General features: G+C 37.3%; 1 protein-coding gene and 2 non-coding genes across 3 annotated transcripts in view; 1 reads left to right on the top strand and 2 right to left on the bottom strand.

Annotated features, from left to right (window-relative positions):
- LOC126234299 (serine protease snake-like) overlaps window positions 1-27,877 on the bottom strand; it is an 83,562-nt gene that overhangs the window by 28,573 nt on the left and 27,112 nt on the right. The window contains exons 2-4 of the mRNA XM_049942985.1: window positions 25,416-25,522; window positions 23,166-23,425; window positions 750-916 (exon numbers count right to left, since the gene is read on the bottom strand). Coding sequence (XP_049798942.1) covers window positions 750-916; window positions 23,166-23,425; window positions 25,416-25,522 — 534 coding nt within the window. The remainder of the gene's footprint in view (window positions 1-749; window positions 917-23,165; window positions 23,426-25,415; window positions 25,523-27,877) is intronic.
- On the bottom strand, window positions 3,359-3,432 carry Trnat-ugu (transfer RNA threonine (anticodon UGU)). Its single transcript has one exon. It is a non-coding gene; the product is annotated as a tRNA-Thr (tRNA).
- Window positions 3,782-3,855, top strand: Trnat-ugu (transfer RNA threonine (anticodon UGU)). Its single transcript has one exon. It is a non-coding gene; the product is annotated as a tRNA-Thr (tRNA).

The raw sequence follows: 27,877 nt of genomic DNA, 5'->3' as shown, positions 1-27,877 counted from the left end.
CACCTTTTATTGTGTAACAGTTCACAAATTAATACGAATGTAGAGGCATACACTAAGCTAATAAAATTATGTGGCACGTGTACATTCTCCGTTATTAGTTTCATTTGTCGCAGTAATAATTCGTGAGTGATATCCCTGCAGGTGGCCGCAGATTTACATTGACTGGCGGCAGCTGGTGTGTGCCCCACATGACTCTCCCCACTCTCCGCTCTGGTCCGCTAGTGGGGGTAGCGTGCTCGCGCTGCTCCGTGCTCGCGCCTGGCTGCTCACAGCTTGCTCCGCGAGCACGTATGTTGTGAAGCCCTGCTCTAATTAATAATTTTCTTGATGTGGTGTACCACAACCATGACATCATGAATAATTAAATAAATACAGGTAAACAACAGCTGAAGTGCAACCTTGTACAATGTCTGTTTAGATAGATAGTACCGTTTCCTTTAGTCTCTTCAAGATATTTTCATGTGTAATCTGTGACACTTGTTCAGCCGTTGAACCAAATACTAAACATGTGTGTGTGTGTGTGTGTGTGTGTGTGTGTGTGTGTGTGTGTGTGTGTGTGTGAGAGAGAGAGAGAGAGAGAGAGAGAGAGAGAGAGAGAACTCTACAAAGAAAACTGTCACTTGTAATTCAATTTTTATTCATTGAAGTCCTAACTACATTAACAGATCTATTACACACTGCAAACATAATAGAATACCTGGGTTTGAAGTTTCATACATGCAGAAGTAAAGCATATTACAGTAGCATACCTGACAAGTGTCTTTGTCTCCTGCACTGACGCCGGCACATAACATTGATGGTGCAATTCCATGAGGCAGAGATGTGATCTTGCCAAGACTTTTCCATAAGTTATTGCACATTTCGTTATCTACTATATCAAGATCAACTTTCTGCAAAATGTCACTTGATTTTCCAGCTGCAAGACAGAACACCATCAAAAATGGCAACAACATCTGACAGTAAGACTTTTATTTTAGGTGTGGCTTTTAACATATTACTCACAATAGTCAAGGGGAGAGATCAAGATGTTTGTTTCATCATTAAATATCATTTAAGTGTGAAGGCAGTGGTAGTGTCAGTACCCAGAGAAGATAGTTATAGCTAGGTATGTGTGTGCATTAACAGTGTAATATAGACTTAAAAAAATCAACAAAAATAATCAATTTTTGAAAATATAATATAAAAGGATAGACAAAAAAAAAAAAATCTACTCACCAAGTGGTGGCAGGAGAACACACGCAGTAGTCGACAAAATATACAAGCTTTTGGAGACAGTGCCTCCTCTTGCTGGCTGAAGAGATGAAGGGGAAGAAGGAAGGATAAAGGGAAAGGACTGGTCATCCAGAACCGCAGATCAAGGGATGAGAAGCAAGTCTGGTAAGTATCCCCTGACCTGGGGTTCTGGGTGACTTTTTTGTAACTCTCCCTAGTTTCTAAAAGTTTCCAGTTCTTTTCCTTCATCCCTCTCCCTTCCCCCTTCAGCCCTTCTACTAGAAGAAGGAGCCACTGCTTCTGAAAGTATGCACATTTAATTAACTTGTGTGTGTGTCTCCTGCCACCATTTAGTGAATAGATTTTTTTGTTATATCCAGTTAAAAACTAGATAAATAGTATTTAACTTCCAAGGGCTTGATACAATAATTGAAATGCAGAACTGTGCTTAGTGTTGGATGCTTATGACTGTTATGTATTGCTGCTGAACTGATGTCTGAAATCAGATATCCTAGAAATGCTGAATAGTATCAGGGTGAAGGTTCAACTTTGGGTTTTGATCCAGTATGCATATCTGAGCTGCCATGGATATTCTGCCAAGTAAATACTTTACTTTTTGGTTCCAAATAAATGCTAATTTTTACTGTAGTGCTTGTTAAAGAAATTTAGAATTATGTAATGGCAAAGCAATCACCAACCTGAAAGTTGGTTGGTTGGTTAGTTTCATGTTACATGGATCATTTTGTATGATACATCATAATAACATGGAATGAGTCATTTTACATTCCACTGCAAATTAATTATTTATTATGGCTACATCCTGAACATTTGTAAGTTTTATCAAGAGTTGTCAAGGAGAATAACAAAAACTGCTGGTATACTGACTGTATCGCTGTGTAAAATATGATTTGTTTCAGTATGAACCACGAGAAGAGCAAATGAAGTCAAAAGCCTACTTTTAACAACTTGTCAATAAAAGTAACATGTCAATGCAATCTATACACAAAAGGTGATATTGTACATTTTTGAAACTTGAAAACAACATGTAATCCCAAAATGTTTTCATCACATGATTCTTCAACAGTTTTGAAAACTGTTGTATGAAATTAGGTATTTTAATTTTTGTTTCAATATGTAAAAAAAGGAAAGGTAATAACTCACATACTGCAGTCTGATGTGTGGTGTATAGGCTCAACATAACAATGTGTTCAGTAGCTTTCAATATCTCTGACACTAGTTCTAGTAGCAAGTACACTCATCAACATACAGAACTACACTGAGATCCAAAGGTACACAATCACAGCTATGGTGGCACTGACTATTGATTGTTGAGGGCACAGTTCCCTGGGTTGAGGGCCTGGAGAAGGGGTAGGGAATAATGCGTGATGCAAGGATGAGTTGTTGGTATAGTGTGAATCAGTATCGACCAGGATTGATGACTCAGTGTCTGCTCAAGATGGAAAGTGTCCTGCTACCTTCTACTACTGCAGTTAAGACAGAGGCATTTCCATCACTGTAAAGGACAGGTGACATGTGAAAGCTGCCATGTGACATACCAGCTATGTTGCAGTTACTGTGCAACATTCCCTGTGGGTATAATAACAAAATAGACAACCAACTGTCTACTTGCATGAATGGCCCTTGCCAAATGGTGGTGAGCCTGTAAATCTGCAAATATGACTAACAACTACTTTATGTGTGCCATTTGGATATCCCTTCCAACAGAAATTTCTCTTAACTATGTAGGTGGAAATTGTGTGTCTAGCATATCCTTCATTCTTGCAGTTCCCCTCTCCTAAACCTCCACTAATCTGTTTCCCACTATCTCACCTTAGCTCTTTCCTTCTCTCACCTGTCTACTCCTCTCCTTCCTTTTTCATCACTACCTCACTTTCCATTCCTTGCCTTCCTGCCCCTTCTCTCTCTCTCTCTCCCTTTTTTCCTCTCTACCCCTTATATGCTCTAACCTCTGATCTCCGTTCATCTTATTATGCAGCATATATACAAAGACAGTAACTTGTTCTCGAAAGAACAGTTATTGTTGATGACCGTGCAGCTTTTCCCTGAAATAAATGATGACTAACTGACAACCTCAGCTGCTGACAGGTGTTGTTGTTATACCTCGATGTGGACAGCTGAAAATGTGTGCCCCGACCGGGACTCGAACCCGGGATCTCCTGCTTACATGGCAGACGCTCTAACCATCTGAGCCACCGAGGACACAGATGAATAGCGCGACTGCAGGGACTTATCCCTTGCACGCTTCCCGTGAGACTCACATTCCCAACTGTCCACAATTCTACATCATCAACAATAACTGTTCTTTCGAGAACAAGTTACTGTCTTTGTATATATAGTAAAGGCTACCCAGCCATTGACCTTTGTCTGTGCGAATGCGCACAGGTTGCCCAAACTCTTACGGGAATCGCCAGTGCGTGCGCGAGTAATGAGTGGGTGGGCAAATGTCTATAAGGTACAATACATATGTAGAATTGTGGACAGTTGGGAATGTGAGTCTCACGGGAAGCGTGCAAGGGATAAGTCCCTGCAGTCGCGCTATTCATCTGTGTCCTCGGTGGCTCAGATGGTTAGAGCGTCTGCCATGTAAGCAGGAGATCCCGGGTTCGAGTCCCGGTCGGGGCACACATTTTCAGCTGTCCACATCGAGGTATAACAACAACACCTGTCAGCAGCTGAGGTTGTCAGTTAGTCATCATTTATTATGCAGCCACTGAGTCATTTTGTGAAAGACCTGCCTCTCACAACCCTGCTACAACCTCCTTGCCTCATGTGTCCTACCCTGACCATCCCCATCTCCATCTACCCAGACAACTGCTTTTCGTAACTGATATTCAGTTATCAGTCTCGTCACAACTGTGTGTGTGTTAAAGCAAGTGCAACTGTTTTCTATTACATGTTTCTGTGCACCTCAAACCAGTTCATTCCCTGTATTACATGTAGGCAGTTGCATATTTCTAGGTCCTGAAACTTACTAAGTGCCTTTCATGGGATAGTTTGTGTCCATCTTTAAGCATTTGCTAGCTCAGTTCTTTCAGCATCTACATGCCAATTTTCCATGGCTAAAAAGAAAAATGGGAATGAAGAAAACAACAGTGACCATTCATGCTCCCCTTATTTCCAAATGTTCAATATCTCATGTTAGTTCTATTTAGTGCGGATCACACATAGTTGAGAATTACTGTAAAATAAGGCAAATGTGTCTGTGTTAGCAATCATCTTTGCAGGCTCATTGTATTTCCTTAGTATTCTACCAATGAACCAAAGTGTGCCATGTGGTTTACCTATGACAGTCTATGCAGCCGATCCATTTCATATCCCTACCAGCTGTTATAAGAAATTATTTGCACGACTTTACTGGTTTTAATTGTGACTCACTGAATTGTTCATCATAGGATACTTCATGTTTTTACTTTTTGAGGTGTACTATTTTACAGTTCTAACATTTAAAGCTAACTGAAAAGTTTTACAGTACTTTGAACTCTTTATAAAGATCTGGGAGCTGTCTTGCTAGCTTTCACCAAATTCTTTTGTAATGGTTTTGCTGCATCTGCTAACTTCTTGGATAATTAGATTGTTCTCTCAAAATTTTTCCATCAGAGGATTTATTGTGCAGCAAGCATGAGTGTAGCTAGGGTCATGTGGGTTTCTGTGGGATTCTCATCAAGAGTAGCACTGTGTGTTGTGTGGGTCCCTTCTAACATAACTGGTTATAGGGAGATAAATGTACTACCCAATATTTGATCAAATGAACTGAATGATACCATGATGAAAAGGTAAAAAACAAAAATCCACTACTACAAAACTATGCAAAAATGTTTAAATGTCAATGTTTACAAATACTTAATATAATTACAATGATGATTATGGACTTCTCAAAAAGATAAACAATTAATTGTATTTTATTGATGAAATGTATGCCCCAAATATTATTTTGTACAAATAGATCGATGTATGATAGTAACGGCTTTGCTACAGGTTGTTAGAGGAAAACCTTAGTTGGTTGCAACTTGTGTGAGTCGGAAGTGTGAGGATGAACGAGTTGTGTGTGTTTTATTGATTTGTATTGTGAAGTGAAATGACTGAAAATAGATGTGTAATTCTGCAGAAAGTCCATCAGATTTCACATTGTAATTGAAGTAGTAACCCAATCACCCTCGACACAATTATAGAAAGATGAATCACAGAAAGGAGGAGTACACGGAGCCATCAATGTACAACAAAGAAGGGCAACTAAAAATATGAGTAATGTTTTATTAACAGAACTGGTAATTAAAATTCAACTGTCCCTGTCACTCACTGCAGTGTGTCACTATCTCATGGTGGCAAGTGCTGTGAAAATGTGACCAACTGCCAAAATTACTAACTTACTCCAAGCATATCTAAGTTCAACACTGGACAACAAGAGGCTGGGGATGGTCAGAATATGGTGGCGTTGCCCATGATTTTCTGGAAGTGAAATGTGAATACTGTGTTGGACTATTTTTCATTTTGCAGATTGAAAGATATTGTGAAAATTTTATGTGAACAATCAGCCAGATATGAACCGCAGCTATCAAACAGCAACATAACAGCAAAAAAGGATTTTGCAAACAAGAAGCAAAAAAAGATGGAAAAAAAAGTGAGGTGAACAATTAACAACGTTGACATCCAACAACAAAGTTAAGTACTGGAAATATTTTATTTATTTACTTATTTTTTGGTGAAGTGTTTCATTGTGTAATTATTAACAATGACAGTAATGAAGAATCTGGACCAATAGGAAATAACACAGATATGAGAGACTTAAATAGTGTAGTGAAACAAGAACAGGAAAATATTAGTGACGAAGTTGTGTAACAGCAAAAACTAAGGGATGAATTAAAACGTGATGATGTTAATGACATAAGTATCATGCTGTCACCATTAATCAAAATTAGCAGTGATAATAAGGATCAGTTAATAAAAATGATCAGTGATAGTAAGCATTAGTTAATAAAAATGAGTAATGACCAGTTCACAAAATTCAAGCAGTCAACAGGAATGTTATGTGATTGTGTTGGTAAAAATACAGCAAAATTAAATGATTTGCTGTTGGCAAACGCTTGTATGAGCACTGTGTTTTGTTGTATATGGCACTTTTCCTTTGCACTTAATGTTTTATTTTCCTTTTTTTTTCTCGTTCACATTTTATTGTTGCAGTATTAGTCTGCAATAGCGCGATACAGTAATATCATTTGTTAGAGTATCGATTATTACCAGTCAAAATTACAAAAATTTAACTGAAAACTCACACAACGAAAAATTTCTGGAATTCTAAGAAAATTTCCGGGTTTTTTCCGGTTTTCTCCTGGATGAAAAAATTCCCGGGATTTTCCCGGATCGTGTACACCCTGACCATATTTCACATCCTGAATAGTAGCAGCTGATTTTGTTATGGTCAGTATATTGCACTTCTACCCCCTGTCAAGATGGCGGCTAGTGACAAGAGTAAACCGTGTCTTTAAGTGCAATAAATTAATAAAAACCACGGAAATATTCGTGATCTGTGGATTATGGTGTAGAAAACAGTTTCACAGTGATTGTGTTGGTCTAAGCAACAGTGAAATACGTCTCGTGAGAAATTCAAAAGAGCGAATTAAGTTTTGTTGTGAAGCATGCGAGTCAGCCTTACATGTTCAGCTGACGAAAGAGGTAGGAACTACAACGGATTGGGAAGCTGTACAATATTTAAGGGAAAGCGCGTCGAGTGCAGAAGTGAGTAATATAAACGAGACAAAAAGCGACAGCCACGTTGTAAAAAATAGTGTTTGTAATAACGGTAAAAGAGAAACTGAAAAGTTAAATGAACAATTAAAAAGTCTTCAGCTAGTTGCTGATATACTGAGATATTACTAAACTTGAGAACGAAAACCGTGAGTTAAAAACATTGGTTGCGAGCAATAAACACCAAAAGAGCATAAACAACTTAAACACGTATTCCAGTGAAAGTAATGGTCAAAATTGTGTAAATAGGCCGAACTCAAATGCCAGCGAAAGTAACGGTCAAAACTGCGTAAATAGGCCTAACTCAAATGCCCTTCAAAGTGAAAACAGTGGCCTAAAGTGTGTAAACAAAATAAAACTATTTCTCGTGTAACGCCAAACAAAGTGACTAAAAAAGTGCCTTGCTCACAACGAAATACATGGAATAAACCTAATCTCATGTGCACAAACAAGTTAAGTGTGTTATCAGAAAGCAGCAGCAACCCCATAAACATTGAAAGTGAACAAGCCACCCAACGTGAAGATAAAAACATTGTAAGGAGCTGCAAAAACATCGCCAACAGCCAGAAACAGCGAACAAAGAAACACAATGTGCTTTTTCTAGCGGACAGCCATGGAAGAAAGCTAGCAAATATTCTACAGGATGTGAATACGGATCTTCATGCAACTGGCATCGTAAAACCTGGTGTGAGGACAGAAAATATTGTTGAAGGCATCTCAGAAGACAAGAATACAACAAGGGACAGTAACTTTGTTGTTTGTGTGACTGGTGCAAATGATGTAGCACATAATGAAGCCAAATAGTGTATAACAGGTTTAAAAAAATTTTTAGATGACTTGATCTATAATTCATATGTTAACAAAGAGATTCGTAAAACAAATATTAAAATCAAACAACTATGTTCCATTTATGCTAAATGTAACGCAGTGGCTTTAGCAGACTTGAAGGAAATTTGGACACTGACCATGGTGAGCATCTAAATTACCGTGGGAAAACATTTTTGTGTCAGGAGATAAACAAAGTTGTAAATGAAATACGAGCATGCAACAGCCTTGTCCTAAAAGACAGTCCCACAGAGCATGACTGTACACCTCCTTTTTTTTTTTTTTTTAGAGAAAACGACATTACAGACGAAGGAAAGTTAGAAACCACATTAAGTGGAAACTGCAGCAGTCTATTCATTCAGATAATTGTGAAACCCTAGATCATGTAGCGAAAATAAATGAATACAGAAGGTTCTGTGAAAGTAGAATACCATTATGTAGGAGTGACAGTTTCCTCCTCCTTCATATAAATGTACAATCTCTTAGGTGTAAAATCAATGAATTACAATACTGGCTCGATAAAATCAACTGCAGTGTTCTATGCATCAATGAACACTGGATGAAAGACACTGAAATAGACTTGTGTGTTCCTCTTGGATATTCATTGGTTACAAGCTACTGCAGAAAAAGTATTACACACGGTGGGGTCTCAATATATGTCAAAAGTGACCTTGAATTGCATTACTCAGTTATAGACCTTAGTAGAATATGCCTTGAAGCTACAATAGAAGTAGCTGGTGTGGTAATGCACGAACAGAAAACTGTAACTGTCTCAATCTATCGAATCCCAGGCTCTGATGAGATAGTATTTATAGAAAAAATTAATACTTTAATATTGTTGTCAAAATATAGACAGCATAGAATTGTAATTGTAGGTGATATTAACATAGAGATAAGGGCAAGGAGAAAAAATGTAATTCGTATGATTAGCACTCTGAAGTCATTAAACTATTACTGTCTCAATGAAAAACCCACTAGACTGAACGCACGCCTTGATAACATAATTAGCAATGTACAGAGAGACTCCATACAATGTGATGTAATAGAATTAGGAATATCAGATCATGCAGGGCTATGGCTTCAAATAGAAAAGTTAGCCTTCAGTTCTGCAGAGAGAGAAGTGACATATAGAATTCTAGGTGAATCCAACGTAAACAAAATGATAAACCAGTTAAAAGAAATGGATTGGACTCATGTAATGGATAACAAGAAAACTATTAATAAATGTTTTTCCATTTTCCTGAGAGAGCTCAAGCATATAGTAGAAATGACATGCCCCTTGGTAACCAAAAGGTACCAGAGTAATATTACTCATAAGCAACAAAATACTAACAAGTGGTACACCCCACAACTTAACAAACTCAGAATACTACTGATGATTATGAAAGACAAATCTCATAACAGTGATAGGGACAAGGAAAATTACACTAAAATGAGAAACCTTTACAGATTAGAAATAAAAAATGGTAAGTGCTGTGCAATTGACGAATATATTTTAAATTCTAAAAATAAATGTAAAGCTGCCTGGACTGTCATTAAAAGGGAAATAAATAATACCAATAAAGAAACGAGTATCCCTATTGACTGCAATATTCTCAATGAATATTTTGTAAATAACGTCACCACCCCACCCATCAATTCTGCCTCTGATGCAGAAGCATTGCTCACTTGTGCAAAACAGACAAGAAGTGAGAAGTTCACTTGGACCCGAATCACATTAAATGATATTCATAAGTCAATAAACAAATTAAGTAATTCCAAAACAGAAGATTATTATGGACTCAGTAATCTCATCATTAAATGTATAGCAAAAGAAATTGAAATGCCACTTCTCTCACTATCAAACAGAGTACTCGATGAAGGAATATTCCCCGACTGTCTTAAGCTCACAGTTACATTGCCTGTGTATAAAAAAAGTGAAAGAAACCTCCCAAATAACTACAGACCCATTTCAATAGTACCAATCATATCCAAGTTAGGAGAAAATTGTGTGCATAAGCAGATATACAGGTATTTTGAAACCAACAAAATTTTAAATGAACAACAGTTTGGCTTCAGATCACACCTATCAACTGTAAAAGCAGTAGAAGCTTTGGTAAGCAATGTTTATGAAGGGTATGAAAAAAGGGTATCAATGTCTGGAACACTTATTGACCTAAGTAAAGCTTTTGACACGGTGTCATATGACATACTCATCAAAAAGTTAAAATACTATGGCATTGAAGATGACACACTCCGACTATTCAGATCTTATCCAAGCAATAGGTTACAACTTGTATATGCAAATAGGCAGAGGTCAGAAATACTCCCTATAGAAAGAGGAATACCCCAAGGCTCTGTTCTTGGACCTTTTCTGTTCATTGTCTATGTTAATGACTTCTCGAATTACATACCGTGTAAGAACATACTATATGCTGACGATATGACATTAATAAGTACAGGAGAGAACTTACAGAGTGTACTGGACAAAAATAGAGAAATGATGCAAATGGATAATTACTGGTGTCAGGCTAACCAGCTGTGCATAAATCAAACAAAAACAGAAGAAATAATATTTAATCTCAAAGTAACTAAAAATGAAAACAAAACAGTGAAATTACTTGGACTAATCATAGACCAAAAGCTCTCATGGGAAGGACACACCAATTATCTATGTAATAAACTAGCACGAGTACTTTTCTTATTGTATAAATTAAGAAACAGTGTGAGCAAACAATTGCTACTCCACTCATACTATGCTTTTTTTCATTCCCAACTGCAATATGGAATATTGCTTTGGGGTAACTTCCCAGGGGCTGAATGTATTTTCAAATGGCAGAAGAAAGCAATCAGGTGCATGGGGGGGGGGGGGGGGGGGGGTTAGTACCCAGAGAACCCTGCAGAAATTATTTTAAATCTCTTGGCGTAATGACAGTGCCAAGCATGTACATATATAACTGTCTAATATCTGCCAGAGAAAATATGAAAAAATTGAACATGAGATGTGATGTGCATGCACACAGTACAAGAAACAGTCACCTGCTGGACTTGCCTTCCACAAGACTTGCTGTAGTCCATAATAACTATAAGTATTTAAGCATAAAATTTTTCAATAAGTTACCATGCTCAGCTCGTACAGTACCACTAAATAAATATAAGATTACATTGGAAACCTGGCTAAAAAACAACAAATTCTATACAACTGAAGAATTCTTAGAAACTAATCATCAAAATATATGTTTTACCTAAGTTAGAAAGAAAATGTTTTGATATTATATAAGCTAGTTATTTACTGTGATTCTTTTCTTATGTGTGTATTTAATTACTGTATAAAACATTGTTTTACATAATGCTGAAGAAAAGGTCTGTAGTTCCTTTTCTCCCCTTTCTGTAACTATTTGAATATCGTACTGAAACTAAAACCCTCTGTAAACTTTGACGAAGCCAATTGTATGAAAAATACTGAAAGGCTATTAAAAATATTCTATTCTATTCTATAATAAGAAGCAGTTAACAGAAATTGGTCATTTAAAAGTCTTATCGAATACCGATACAATCAAACAACTCTCCTGAGCATTGTTTGATTGTATTGGTAAAAATACAGCTCAAATAAACAATATTAATCAAAAAAATTGTAGATTAGATGTATGAATAGAATCTGTTCAGTTATAAATGAAAGAAATTGAACGTAACTTTAACAAAGAAGTTAAAAATGTCAAAGATGAGATCACTGAAGATAGGAAGAAAAACAAAATTGCTTTCAAAAATGTGCATGAGGAAGTGAAAACTGTTGACAAAACTGTAAATAGTCGAATTTGGACTTTGAAAACAAATGTTGATAGCAAACTGGTGCTTGTTGAATGCAGTTTTGTTAACAGGTGAAAACAGTAGACAGCAAACTCACAGAAAATGCAAAATTAAGTAAAAGCAAAACTAGCACCCTCGAAAATAGTGTTTCTGTTTGTGTAAAAAATTTGAAGAATTGTCTGGTGATGTAGTTAATCAAAATTGTGTTAACAGTGTTGGTACCATGTTTTGCAACATTCCAGTGAAAAACTTTTCAAGTGAAGGTAATTTACATCCTGCAGATTTTCTGCAGCATTGCAGAGATAATTTTGTGTCTAATATGACAGATATTATGAAAATCAAGTTTGTTGAAAAGCTTCTGGAATGTGAAGCATTAAGTTGGACAAATAAGTGTACTAACGATGATGGTGTGGTAACCCCTTGTCACCAGTTTGCCAAACCCTTGTCACCAGTTCTGTAAACCCTCATTGCCAGTTTTGTGAAGGTCTCATTGCTACTGCTGTGGAGGCCAAGTTGCCACTGTTGTTACAGTAGGCTGAGTTTGTGAGTTCGTGAAATGGCTTCTGGTGCATTACACCACTAAGACAATTACTCCCTGCCACTATTACACAAGCTATGCCTGAGGTCAAGTAACAGGGCAGGAGAATGAAAGTTCTACAACACTCGAAAAATTTAGTAACAAAGTCAGACAAATGAATTAAAAAGGTTTACTTATCTTTGCAACTTGTTTAAAAATGAAGTCTGCAACACTGCATTAATGTAACACAAAAAGGCCCTCAATGGCTAAGTGCAAATAATCATAGGTCAACTTCTCAGTACATAGAAAATGCTTTTCACAACTGTCTGTCCACTTCTAAGAGTTCATTAAATGATGTTCCCTGTCTAAGTCAGCCCTGGTCAATGGTCTATAACCAAGTGAGTGAGAGCTGCTCTTCTATCTTCCAAGTAGGCTTCTGTCCATTGCTGTCTGGTCATTAGCGGACTGTACTCGGCCGGTAATTCGCGGAGGTGAAGTTTATATCCTCATCCTCAGTGCTGCCCGTGGTGTAAGTGGCAAGTCTCTGTGGCACTGACACCAGCTAGCATCTTTGCACCTGCGGTGCTTTTGCCCTGACTGTGTCTTGTTTGAATGACACAACAGGCAAAACTTATGCAGACTCTGAGAGAGGATTTTTAAGTATATTTTGGTCAAAGTTGGAGAAAACAAGTAAATACAACTACAATAGACACACAGATTTTGAAAGTGATACTAAGCAAAATTGTCACAGTAATAATCACAACAGGAGAGTACACCATAATCACAGTGGTAACAATTATCATCAGAAGGAACAAAATAGAGTAAATGGTAACAATTTTCTTTCTGAAAAGCAAACACAGTTGTAGCAAAATGAGAAAGAAAAGAAAAAAGTTATATGTGTCTGTTCCACAAAGTAATTGAATGTGGTAACTTATTACTTTGGCATGTGCAGTGTTACTTTTCTACTGGTTGTAAAGAGGTCATGATTTATATTTTATTATGTTCTTTCAAGAACTACAAGTTTCAATCAATCCCTGAGCATTTAATTTAGTTCTTCAGGTAATTTTCTTTGTGATATATAATATGTTGGTTGAATGTCATAATGCTGGATTTGGAATCTGTAATGTGGTAATGAAAAAAATGAATGTTATGCTACTATAATGATGTTTCTGTCAAGTGAGTTTATTGTTATTGATGATGTTTAGCCCTTAACTCACGAGGTGTGGTCTCTCAGACTGCGCCAGAATTTTCCACGTCACTCTCGTAGGTCAGTTATGGCGGAACGTTTTTATACACCACCTACACTCTTTTAATCACAAACCTTACAAATTATTATTGTCAGTTGCATTATTGCTTTATTTGATTGTTGTTGACATGTGTTGTTGATATGTGATGGGGTCTCGTAGACCGCGCCTTGTGAACAATGCACACACTTTCGTCAGTTCAGTGCAAAATGTATTAGCAAGTTTGTGCCAATTTTGCACACTCTAAGTTCGATGAAATTTTTAGTCAATGGATGGCGAATGATGTCAATCACATAGAACAAGAAGAACACAAAGAAGACAAAGATTTTTCAATAGCCAGTGATCACAATTCTGCTAACGAACAAGAGGACCATTCATAGGAAGAACTTCAAGACAATGGTGATGAGAACCTCTGTTTCTCCAACAAAATACTTAGTGTTAGTTAAATGTGTTCTGAATGGTGGTAAAAAAGATGTATATCTCAGTACTTAACATGAATTCTGCAGCTTTTCATTTTCTGTCTATTGAGTTCAGTTTTTACATGCAAGTTTAAACCCCAGAAATTAGTTGTATGTGAAAATTTGCTTCTACAGAGATACCATAATTTTACAGAACATAGAGACAAGTTTGTTTTGTATACTACTGAGAAAGCATCACAAAAGTATTTGGTTTTTGCTTGATACAAAAATAAAATATTTTTGGCCTTATTTAGTGCAATAAAATCATCAAGGAGTATTTAAACAACACTTATATAGTTATAAACATAAATGTTATATAACATAAATTAAATTTTCAAATGATTTACAGTTTAAATCTAAGTTTAAAGACAGGGGTCTCAGAGACCTCATCTCATAGTATACGTTACAGAAAAGTCACCTCATGAGTTAAGGGTTAGTGGTGAATTGTAAAATGAGAATATTTTGTGAGAAGTGAGAATTAATGAAAATGTCTTATGGTTTATGATGAGAATAATTATAATAATGATGATTATGATGGTGTACTGTGGAGAACTATGTTGAGGAAGCAATGGACTAGAAAGTTTGTATTACATATGGTAGTAATTTACAACCAGGAAATCATGTAAAACATTATTGCTAAGTATCTGTAGGTGGAGAAAGTAGTTAATGGAGGAATCTAAGGTAAGAGTCAAAGTAAAATTTTAGCTGAGTTTTGAAAACATCAAAGTATAGAACCATATGGAATAATAATTTAACTGAGCTACTATATAAAAAAATAGTTACCAGCTATATTAAGTAAAGAATGACATTGGAGGAAAGTAGAAATCAAACATTGTAGGCAGATTGTAGTGTACAGTGAAATGATAAATAGAGGTGAAAACACTGCTACTTGAGATGTGGAAAATTTTCTATGTCCAAATTGACTATCTGATTTATTGTTTTTGCTTGTGTTTGTCGTCTACCGTCTCAGTGTGTGTGTGTGTGTGTGTGTGTGTGTGTGTGTGTGTGTGTGTGTGTGTGTCACAGTTGTTAGATTGGTTACTGCTGCTACAATGGGCAGGTTATCAAGATTTGAGTCAGTCTGAACATTGTGTTATAGTGGGGGCAAGAGCGATGGGACACGGCATCTCTGAGGTAGTGATGAAGTGGGGATTTTCCCATGTGACCATTTCATGACTGTACCATGAATATCATGAACCTGGTAAAACATCAAATCACAGACATCGCTGCAGCTGGAAAAATATCCTGCAAGAAAGGGACCAATGATGATTGAAGAGAATCACTTAATGTGACAGAAGTTCAACCCTTCCACAGGTTGCTGCAGATTTCAATGCTGGGCCATTAACAAGTGTCAGTGTGTGACCTATTCAACAAAACTTCATTGTTAAGTGCTTTTGGAGCTGAAGGCCCACTCATGTACCCTTGATGACTGCATGACACAAAGCTTTATGCTTTGCCTGGGCCCGTCAACACTAACACTGGACTGTTGATGACTGGAAACATATTGCCTTGTCAGATGAGTCTCATTTTAAATTGTATCAAGTGGATGGGTGAGTATGGGTATGTAAACAACCTCATGAATCCATGGGCCCTGCCTGTCAGCAGGGGATTGTTCAGGATGGTTCTAGAATGGTGTAGGGCAAGTGAAGTTGGAGTGATATGAGACCTTGATATGTCCAGATATGACACTGACAGGTGACACATATGTAAGCATCCTGTCTAATCGCCCGCATCCGTCCATTCATGTCCATCGTGCATTCTGACAGACTTGGGCAATTCCAGCAGAAAAGTGTGACACGTCACACATCCAGAAGTGCTATAAAGTGGTTCCAGGAACAGTCTTCCGAGATTAAACACCTCTGCTGCCCACCAATTTCCCCAGACATGATGGATTTATGGACAGCCCTGCAGGATTCATGGTGTCCCTTACCTCCGGCATTGCTTCAGACATTAGTCAGGTGTACCAGTTTTTTTTCTCTCTCTTCAGAGTGTGCGTGTGCGTGTGTGTGTGTGTGAGTCTAGTAATCTAACAAAAATGAGCTTACATGTGTAAAAAAAAATTAAATTTTTTAGATAGATGAGTCAGAGGCATAATGGAGAGTGATGTTTTTCAGACATTTGTGAAGTTAATGACTAATGTATTTTTTCTTGGCTTATATCACATGTTGTACTATTATGAATAGAATACAAGAATTACAATGCAGAGCAATTTTTCTCTTTGAGGCATATTGTTAGTATTATGAGGTTTTGTGAGCTATTATGTGATGTTGATGAGGTTTATGTTGAGAAGAAGTGGTGTGATATGTGAAGGTCTATTGTCTTATGAACTATAAACAGTATGTGAAGGTTATGGGGTTTATAATGACGTTAGGGGAATGAAATATTATAGACTTAATCATGCTGTGTTTTGTAATGCATTGTGTTTCTGATGATGATGATATGCTGTAGGAAATTATGATATATGAATATAAGGAAGTTAGGAAAAATGATGTTGAGCATTAGCCTTTTATTATATGATTGATGTTTATGAGAGCTTGAGCTGGGTCTCAATTGTTGAAAATTCCTGAATTTTATTTAACAACAGTATGATTCCATAGCACTGGCATGAGAAAGTGTTAGTACTGGTAGGAAATACCTTCCATACCATGCTGCTGACAATAAAGTCATTTCTATGTTAATTTTAGGCATGATATTTGTGTAAAAAATGAATATGGAAACTGAAAAATGATCATTAGAGCATCTCCTTCTGTTGTCTAGAATAATTTTTCATCCAATGAAACTTTGCATTTCTTGTGTTCTAGATTTGGGAATGTGTGTGGAAGGCAGCAAATCATTTCTCACAAAATCACTGAAATTTATTATTCTATATATAATTTACTTTTGTTTACTATGATTGATTTTTTATATTTTTCTGTATGTCTTGAACTTTCATATTGTCCCACTGAATCAGAGTTATATGTAAATTTTTCAGTTTTTTGGATGTAGTCACAATAATAAATTGTGACAGCAGCCTTCCCCTTGTAAGCTCCTGGTACATTTGTACTTTAGGTGTTTAAGTGAGTCTATATGTTTTGTATCATTACATTCATGATGACCTGATCTGGATAGATATTGGCTAGCTTTTACTGCTCAGTCCATTTGTTTGAAGTTACTGAGTTTGCCTACACACAAACAATGTTTTTTTCAGCAATAGTGTTTTTATTATGCCTGTTTTCAACTAATGAGTAATATTAAAAAGTACATCCTTAATTTGAAGATCCACTTCATTGTGTCATTTTTACATTCACAAGATTGACTACTTTGTCCGAAAACAGATTTTTTAAACACGTATTGAAGGCAAACAGGTAGCCAAGTCAAATGGATACAAGGAAAATAATGTACTCAACATTTATTGCAAGTTATGGTCAAAATATGTGACAAGGAGACAATAGGTTCACATAACAAGAAGTCTCATACTACGTCATACAACATTTCACTTTCAAAAAGAGTTGCACAGGCAATCAGAAAAAGAAAAAACTGGGTTTCAAACAAAGGGTACAGTTGGTTCAAGGTTATGCCACAAAGTTGGCAACAACAGCAACAAATATTTGGAATCCTGCATGTGCATGATCAACCCCAAGGACTGTGGAAAGTTTTATATCAATCAGATGGGGAAAAAATTCACAAATCATTTTAGAGAATATGTATAACTGAAATAAGAGTGCATTCGGTAAACATTTGGATAAAGAAAAGAATGTGGCACGAAATATGCAGGAAAACAGCAATGTACTGATAAGGTCCCAAAATGACAAATGTTGAGTCTACTGTATGAAATGGAAACTTATGTGTATGTTGTTGTTGTGGTCTTCAATCCAGAGACTGGTTTTATGCAGCTCTCCATGCTACTCTATCCTGTGCAAGCTGCTTCATCTCCCAGTACCTACTGCAACCTACAACCTTCTGAATCTGCTTAGTGTACTCATCTCTTGGTCTCCCTCTACAATTTTTACCCCCCATACTGCCCTCCAATGCTAAATTGGTGATCCCTTGATGCCTCAGAACATGTCCTGCCAACCAATCCCTTCTTCTAGTCAAGTTGTGCCACAAATTCCTCTTCTCTCCAATTGTATCCAGTACCTCCTCATTAGTTATGTGATCTACTCATCTAACCTTCAGCATTCTTCTGTAGCACCACATTTTGGAAGCTTCTATTCTCTTCTTCTCTAAACTATTTATCGTCCATGTTTCTCTTCCATACATGGCTACACTCCACACAAATACTTAAATCTATACTTCATGTCAACAAATTTCTCTTCTTTAGAAACACTTTCCTTGCCGTTGCCATTCTGCATTTTATATCCTCTTTACTTCAACCATCATCAGTTATTTTGCTCCCCAAACAGCAAAACTCATCTACTACTTTAAGTGACTCATTTCCTAATCTAATTCCCTCAGCATCACCCAATTTAATTCAACTACGTTCCATTATCCTTGTTTTGCTTTTGTAGATGTTCATCTTATTATACTCCTATCAAGACACTGTCCATTCTGTTCAACTGCTCTTCCAGGTTGTTTGCTGTCTCTAACAGAATTACAAAGTCATCGGCAAACCTCAAAGTTTTTTTTTTCTTCTCCATGGATTTTAATTCCTACTCCAAATGTTTCTTTTGTTTCCTCTACTGCTTGCTCAATATACAGATTTAATAACATCAGGGATAGGCTACAACCCTAACTCACTCCCTTCCCAACCACTGTTTCCCTTTCATGCCCCTTGACTCTTATAACTGCCATCTGGTTTTGAAAGAGAGTATTTCAGTCAAAAGCTTTCTCTAAGTCTACAAATGCTAGAGACATAGGTTTGACTTTCCTTAATCTATCTTGTAAGATAAGTCGTGGGGTCAGTATTGCCTCACATATTTCAACAAACTGATCTTTCCCGAGCTCAGCTTCTACCAGTTTTTCCATTCATCTGTAAACAATTTGTGTTAGTATTTTGCAGCCATGACTTATTAAACTGATAGTTCGGTAATTTTCACATCCGTCAACACCTTCTTTCTTTGGGATTGGGATTACTATATTCTTCTTGAAGTCTGATGGTATTTTGTCTGTCTCATACATCTTCCTCACCAGATGATAGAGTTTTGTCAGGGCAGGCTCTCCCAAGGCTATCAGTAGTTCAGTAGTTACATGTATAGAAATTGAAAACCAGGATAAGTGCTGAACAAACAGTGAGTTTAATCTGAATTCTTCTTTATGATCTACTGAGAGCAGCAACCTGGCATTCAGCATGTTCAAAGTCCACCAGCAGCAAAGAGACTGGGCCTCCTTCTGCAAGCTCTGCCATAGGGAAACAACAATTTCTAAGAGAGAGGCCATTGTGCATGTTAGTTGATTCCATTCCAAATGCATTATCAATTATTGAGATTTTAATTAAATAATCATTGTTTTGTTGATTATATTCTCCTATGGCGATGTTGAATTGAATTGTCATGCTAGAATGTTTCTATCAGCACATTTGAGGTTATTGTTCCATCTTTTATTATGCAAGGGGAAACTACAGCCGTAATTTTTCCCGAGGACATGCAGCTTTACTGTATGATTAAATGATGATGGCGTCCTCTTGGGTAAAATATTCCGGAGGTAAAATAGTCCCCCATTCGGATCTCCGGGTGGGGACTACTCAAGAGGACGTCGTTATCAGGAGAAAGAAAACTGGCGTTCTACGGATCGGAGCGTGGAATGTCGGATCCCTTAATCGGGCAGGTAGGTTAGAAAATTTAAAAAGGGAAATGGATACGTTAAAGTTAGATGTAGTGGGAATTAGTGAAGTTCGGTGGCAGGAGGAACAAGACTTTAGGACAGGTGATTACAGGGTTATAAATACAAAATCAAATAGAGGTAATGCAGGAGTAGGTTTAATAATGAACAAAAAAATAGGAGTGCGGGTTAGCTACTAGAAACAGCATAGTGCACACATTATTGTGGCCAAGATAGACACAAAGCCCATGCCTACTACAGTAGTACAAGTTTATATGCCAACTAGCTCTGCAGATGATGAAGAAATTGATGAAATGTATGATGAGACAAAAGAAATTATTCAGGTAGTGAAGGGAGACGAAAATTTAATAGTCATGGGTGACTGGAATTCGTCAGTAGGAAAAGGGAGAGAAGGAAACATAGTAGGTGAATATGGATTGGGGGGAAGAAATGAAAGAAGAAGACGCCTTGTAGAATTTTGCACCGAGCATAACTTAATCATAGCTAACACTTGGTTCAAGAATCATAAAAGAAGGTTGTATACCTGGAAGATTCCTGAAGATACTAAAAGGTATCAGATAGATTATATAATGGTAAGACACAGATTTAGGAACCAGGTTTTAAATTGTAAGACATTTCCAGGGGCAGATATGGATTCTGACCACAATCTCTTGGTTATGAACTGCAGATTGAAACTGAAGAATCTGCAAAAAGGTGGGAATTTAAGGAGATGGGACCTGGATAAACTGAAAGAACAAGAGGTTGTAGAGAGTTTCAGGGAGAGCATGAGGGAACAATTCACAGGAATGGGGGAAAGAAATACAGTAGAAGAAGAATGGGTAGCTCTGAGGGATGAAGTAGTGAAAGCAGCAGACGATCAAGTAGGTAAAAAGACGAGGGCTAATAGAAATCCTTGGGTAACAGAAGAAATATTGAATTTAATTGATGAAAGGAGAAAATATAAAAATGCAGTAAATGAAGCAGGCAAAAAGGAATACAAACGTCTCAAAAATGAGATCGACAGGAAGTGCAAAATGGCTAAGCAGGGATGGCTAGAGGACAAATGTAAGGATGTAGAGGCTTGTCTCACTAGGGGTAAGATAGATACTGCCTACAGGAAAATTAAAGAGACCTTTGGAGAGAAGAGAACCACTTGTATGAATATCAAGAGCTCAGATGGCAACCCAGTTCTAAGCAAAGAAGGGAAGGCAGAAAGGTGGAAGGATTATACAGAGGGTTTATACAAGGGCGATGTACTTGAGGACAATATTATGGAAATGGAAGAGGATGTAGATGAAGATGAAATGGGAGATATGATACTGTGTGAAGAGTTTGACAGAGCACTGAAAGACCTGAGTCGAAACAAGGCCCCGGGAGTAGACAACATTCCATTGGAACTACTGACGGCCTTGGGAGAGCCAGTCCTGACAAAACTCTACCATCTGGTGAGCAAGATGTATGAGACAGGTAAAATACCCTCAGACTTCAAGAAGAATATAATAATTCCAATCCCAAAGAAAGCAGGTGTTGACAGATGTGAAAATTACCAAACTATCAGTTTAATAAGTCACAGCTGCAAAATACTAACACGAATTCTTTACAGACGAATGGAAAAACTGGTAGAAGCGGACCTCGGGGAAGATCAGTTTGGATTCCGTAGAAATGTTGGAACATGTGTGGCAATACTAACCTTACAACTTATCTTAGAAGAAAGATTAAGAAAAGGCAAACCTATGTTTCTAGCATTTGTAGACTTAGAGAAAGCTTTTGACAATGTTGACTGGAATACTCTCTTTCACATTCTAAAGGTGGAAGGGGTAAAATACAGGGAGTGAAAGGCTATTTACAATTTGTACAGAAACCAGATGGCAGTTATAAGAGTCGAGGGGCATGAAAGGGAAGCAGTGGTTGGGAAAGGAGTGAGACAGGGTTGCAGCCTCTCCCCGATGTTATTCAATCTGTATATTGAGCAAGCAGTAAAGGAAACAAAAGAAAAATTCGGAGTAGGTATTAAAATTCATGGAGAAGAAGTAAAAACTTTGAGGTTCGCCGATGACTTTGTAATTCTGTCAGAGACAGCAAAGGACTTGGAAGAGCAGTTGAACGGAATGGACAGTGTATTGAAAGGAGGATATAAGATGAACATCAACAAAAGCAAAACGAGGATAATGGAATGTAGTCAAATTAAATCGGGTGATGCTGAGGGAATTAGATTAGGAAATGAGACACTTAAAGTAGTAAAGGAGTTTTGCTATTTAGGGAGTAAAATAACTGATGATGGTCGAAGTAGAGAGGATATAAAATGTAGACTGGCAATGGCAAGGAAATAGTTTCTGAAGAAGAGAAATTTGTTAACATCGAGTATAGATTTAAGTGTCAGGAAGTCGTTTCTGAAAGTATTTGTATGGAGTGTAGCCATGTATGGAAGTGAAACATGGACGATAACTAGTATGGACAAGAAGTGAATAGAAGCTTTCGAAATGTGGTGCTACAGAAGAATGCTGAAGATAAGGTGGGTAGATCACGTAACTAATGAGGAGGTATTGAATAGGATTGGGGAGACGAGAAGTTTGTGGCACAACTTGACTAGAAGAAGGGATCGGTTGGTGGGACATGTTTTGAGGCATCAAGGGATCACAAATTTAGCATTGGAGGGCAGCGTGGAGGGTAAAAATCGTAGAAGGAGACCAAGAGTTGAATACACTAAGCAAATTCAGAAGGATGTAGGTTGCAGTAGGTACTGGGAGATGAAGAAGCTTGCACAGGATAGAGTAGCATGGAGAGCTGCAGCAAACCAGTCTCAGGACTGAAGACACACTGACAAAGTTTGTTAAAGTATTTTTAACTTTAATTTTACTCTTAGATTATTTTGTAATCCTTTGTATGTTAAGCACAGACACATTACGCTGATGTGACTCTGGTAGTAGTGAACTCAGCACTCTCTCTTGCCTCTGTACCTCAGACAATGTCACAGCAGTTGTTTTGTGTCATTATGTGTTATTGGTACGCATGGTTGTTAGTCACGTTATTGTTTTTTTTTTTTTATTTGTCACTCAAGTATTTCTAGGCATTTTATAGATTATCTTCATTTAATTGGACGAGTTTGTCATCCCACTGTTGTTGTGTTCATAACAGATCTGAAGACTGCAACAGCTGAAACTGCAAATTGTACAACTTACGTGATCAAGACAGATCTTTACATATAAAATGTATGCATGTTGCCACCTAAATTATTATATGACTACATTAAGCTGTCATAAATGACACTCACTGAATACCTACAGAGGAGGCAGTTCAATGGGTTTATAAATTTGCAGATACATATTGGTGCCTATATTTGTGATGCTCTGTAGCAACATTAGATGAGCTTTCTGGACACTATTATATCCTCACTTCATTCTTACAGGTATCTTCTACAATATATTTTGTATGTGGTTTTGGAACATTTTGTACTTTCGAATTAGGTAACAATTGATTACTTTTGAAGTATTATGCAAGGCAGTTCATTACAACTTCATGTTACATTACTCATACAAATTATCAGGTAAATAATTTTTTGCTCTTACATTTTTGCTATAGGGTGTTTTTTTTTTTAATTTATTGCATTTCACTTTTTATACTCACCATACTCAGTTTTACCCCAACCAGTAGCAATTGCCCTGCTATCTGAGAATTTATCAAGTGTGTAGAGACAAGCAGGTCGTATAGGCCATGTGAAATTCACACGCTCACTAAGACGTAACAGAGCAATATCATTGTATTTGCTTGGTCCTTTGTATTCAGGATGGCGCACTAAATCTGCAATGTGATAATCCACAGGAAGTGCTCCATCATCATCACTTTTCAGATTATACTCACCAAGACGAACTATTACTGCAGGATACCTGTAATTTGTTAAAGCACCTTTTTGTTAAGAAATAAGTAAAAATAATGTGTTTAAAGACAAGTTAGTAACATTTTCTATAACTGACATCAGTATGGTTCACAGTTTGTATATGAAACACTGCAAATAAAATGTTTCATTTTAGCAGCTCAGATGTAATGACTGTTAACAAAAATTAATGTGCCTTAAATAAAATTGTATCCTATTGATGGAAGATAACTCCCCTGCCTATGAAGATGTTGCTGTTACATACACTGTCTTCAGTGTTTGAAGATGTCTTACAAATTCTTGAATGTTGTTAGAAATAGAATTTCCAATAAACCATTTATTTGATTGGACTGTTGGCTGGTGATCATATTCATGTAAAATGTGCATAAACTGCAGCAGAGCTGGTATATAATAACATGTCTGCTTTCACTGGCAGCCCCCCCCCCCCCCGCCCCCCCCCTCTGATGGGGAAACAGGCCTGTAATAGGAGAGGAGTAGGATGTACTGGGTGAGTGAATCTTGCAGGTGTTGCACTTGGGTCCTTCATAAGGATATGGCCCATGAGGCAAGAGGTTAAGAGTGGATGTGGCATAGTGATAGGGATAGACTAGGTTACTGTTTACATTGGGTGAGATGCAGACAACCGCTTTAGGAGCATGTGAATGATTGTGAGTAGGATGTTCCTGGTTTCTTGTCATAGTTAAAACCCTGATGAAGGGCAAAGTTCAATTGTTCCAGCCTGCAGTGGTACTGGGTTATGAGGGGTCCACTCCTTTACAGCTGTCTCTTTAGGGTTGTGGAAGGATAAGGTGTGTGTGAGGGGATGGCATGGTAAAATTGTTTGTGAACTAGGTTTGGGGGACAGTGCCAGTGAGAAGACCTTAGTAGCATCTTCAGCACACTGGGCAAGGAAATTCTGGCCACTGAAGATACGACATCCACAGGCGGTCGGAAAATAGGGAAGTGATCTTTTGGTGTGGAATGGATAAAAGCTTTCAAAATGCAGGTACTGTTGTTGGTTAGTGGGCTTAATATGGACAGAAGTATGCATGGAGCCATCAGGATTGCGGAAGTCAGTGTCCAGGAAGGTGGTGCATTGAGCTGAGAAGGACCACGTGAAGTGAGTAGGAGAGAAGGTGTCAGGGCTGTGGAAGACTGACGATAGGGGTGTGGAGTTGGAAGGTTGTTGGAGAGGTAATGTTTGATAGCACAAGGCTGTGGACATGAGGGATGTTTGTGTCTATGGAGATGGAATGAATGGTGATAAGTATGGACCCAGGTGGTAATAGAGTGGGAATTGTTGAGTGTCAGTGAAGGATGTGGTTCATATCTTTAACATGAGCAACTGGTTAGTGGTGTTCATTGACAGGAGCACAATATATTTTAGTGGGAGCACAGTAAACAGCTGCAGTGATGCATCATGGATTGTTGGATTCTACTGTTTGGTGAGCTGTTACCTTCAGTCTCAAAAAATTTACATTCTGCCAGGACTTTCCACACCACATTAATGAAATAAATGTTAAATTCTCCAAAGTATCTTGAGATCTACTGTAATTGTTTTGTGCATGTCTTTTCAAAATGCGATCTCAATGAACATCACGTGTTTAGTGCATGTATGGAAGAGGCACAAGGGGATGTGGAGAGTGATCGTAAGTTGAATTCCACTGAAGTGTTAATGCAGGTACATTCAGCAACAAATGCACAGTAATACAGCTGATGGTGACTAATTTTGAACTTAATTCACAATTTAGTGCAATCTGTGTGCTACTCATCATTTATACTCAGGTAAGTCATTACCTTTCTAATTTGATGTTTTGTGTCAATGGGATCAGTAACTGTATTTGGTGACATTTTGTTTAATTTTATTAAATTTACAAGTAACACTAATAGACAATATTCATGAGAACACTTTTATTTCGTTCCATTGTGCCTTTGACTAATATCTAAAACAGCAATAATGGTTAGCAGAATACAATCCTAGTTGTGCTGAGGTCTATACTTACTTTCCAATGTGTGTGCAGTGTGCAGCAGTAAGGACATAATATTCACTGATTAATGATCCCCCACAGTTCCATTCCAGATTACCATCAACTTGATAACCAATAGCAGCCTGTTAACATATATTGTTTATCACACATATGTAGCTAAGTAGTAGTAGAAGAGAAGTTTTAAAATGGTAGGGAAAATAGAAAATCTTGTCAGGTGAGAATAGGATAATATCAGCAACAGCAAAACATAATGTAATAAGATTCATGAATAGGAAGGTAGGCAGGGAGTGAGTTACTATCAACAGTTCAGTTATAGGGTTGTTATCAGAATTGACACAAATGAACACCAACAACAATAGTTCTGGTGTACATACTGATGCTGCAAGCAGGAAACGAAGAAAGAGAAAATCTATATATGGATACTGAACAGGTAATTCAGTGTGTAAAGGCAGATGAAAATCTAGTAGTCTTGGCGGATTGGAATGCAGTTGTAGAGGAAGGAGAAGAAAAAAGGATCATGGGAGAATATGGCCTTGGCAGTATAAATAAAAGGGCGAACACTCAATGCTGCCATATATTTCAGCTTTTAACAGCAAATACTGTCTTAAAAATTACAGGAGGAGAAGATACATTTTGAAAAGGCCAAAAGGTATGGGAAGATTTCAGAAAGGTTACGTCATAGTCAGGCAGAGATTTCAAAATGAGATATTGAATTTCAAGGCATACCCAAGAGCAAATATAAACTCAGATCACAATGCAGTAATGATGAAGAGGTAGACTTGAAAATCTCTGTGGCTGTAGATACTGTCATGGTGAATAGCTCATTAGGTGCTTCAGTTGAAGAGGAATGGATACCTATAAAAAGAGCTGTCACTGAAGGTAAAAATAAAAACCTTGCTACGGGGAAAGTAATTGTGAGGAAACCAAAGGTAATGGAAGAAATACTGCAGTTGATCAACAAAAGAACAAAGTACAAAAATTTTCAGGGACATTCATGAATACAGAAATAAAAGTTACTTTGGAATGAAATAAATAGGACGTATGTGGTCATAAGGCCAAATGGTTGAACAAAAAAATGTGAAGAAATTGAACAAGAAATAATTGTTGGAAGGACTAACTCCATCTACAGGAAGCCAAAACAACCACTGGTGAAATTAAAAGCTAGCAAGCTGACATTAAGAATGCAATGAAAATTCAAGATGGGTGGAAAGGGTATATTGAAGGCCTCTACAAGGGGAAGACTCGTCTGCTGATGTGTTGGAAGAAGAAACAGGTATAGACAGGGAAGAGCTAGGGGACCCAGTATTAGAATCAGAACTGAAATGAGCTTTGGAAGACTTACGATCAGATAAGGCAGAAGGGATAGTTCAAATCCCACTGGAATTCCCAAAATCACTGGAGCAAGTGACAACAAAACCACTATGCATGTTAGAGTGTAGAATATGTGAGGTTGGTGGTATATTTTTGGAGAAACATTATCCACACAATTTTGAAGAAAGCAAGAGGTGACAAGCGTGAGAATTATCACACAATCAGCTTAACAGCTCATGTATCTGAGTTGCTGACAAAAATAAAACTGAAAATCTGTTAGATGATTGTTAGATTGAATTTATGAAAGGTAAAACTTGAAGTGAAAGTACATCAATGTTAATATTCAGTAATGACATTGCAACCTCTGTGGAATTGAAGAATATTTACAGAAACTGTTGAATGGAACGAGCAGTCTAATTAGTAAAGAATATGCGCTGAAACAAATTGGGGAAAGACAAACATAATGATAAGTAGCAAAAATGAGAATAAAAACTGATGATCATGAAGCAGAAGAAGTTAAGCAATTCTGGTGCATTGTAAGCAAAATAACTCATGACAGATGAAACAAGGGAGACATAAAAAGCAGACTAGCAGAATGAAAAGAACCAGGCATAGAGATGTTAGGTAGTGAATCATGGACACAGGGAAAAATGGAACAGAAGAGAACTGAGGAATTTGAGATGTGGTGCAACAGAAGAATGTTAGCAAATAAGTAGACTAATTATGTAAGGAATGAGGTGGTTTTCCACAGAACTGAGTAAATGAATCTTTGGAATATATCAGGGAATAGCTTCCATGTCACTTGAAGGAACCGTTGATGATAAAAAAACTGTATAAGAAGTCAGAGACCAGAATACATTCAGTAAACAGTTGAGAAAGCACATTGCAAGTGCTATTCTAAAAGAATAAGTAAATGTTAGTATGGTGCCCATGTCCACAATGGTAGTGATGCTAGTGCAAAGTTTCACTTAACAGATCATTGAGATTTTCTGATGTGCATCCACATCATTGAACTGTAGGCGAGTGGTTTCCTTTCCTATGTTCTGCCTGTGGTTTTCATCCTGGAATTCACATTACTGCAGTAACAACAAAAATGTACTTCACATAGAGTCAGAAAACTTTATATCAACTAAAAACATCACTTAGAATATAAACAAAATAATAAG

Source organism: Schistocerca nitens, chromosome 2, assembly GCF_023898315.1.
Source record: "Schistocerca nitens isolate TAMUIC-IGC-003100 chromosome 2, iqSchNite1.1, whole genome shotgun sequence".
NCBI classification, from domain to species: domain Eukaryota; kingdom Metazoa; phylum Arthropoda; class Insecta; order Orthoptera; family Acrididae; genus Schistocerca; species Schistocerca nitens.
The sequence above is the reverse complement of the archived record's forward strand: the minus strand, read 5'-3'. Positions and strand labels throughout refer to the sequence as shown.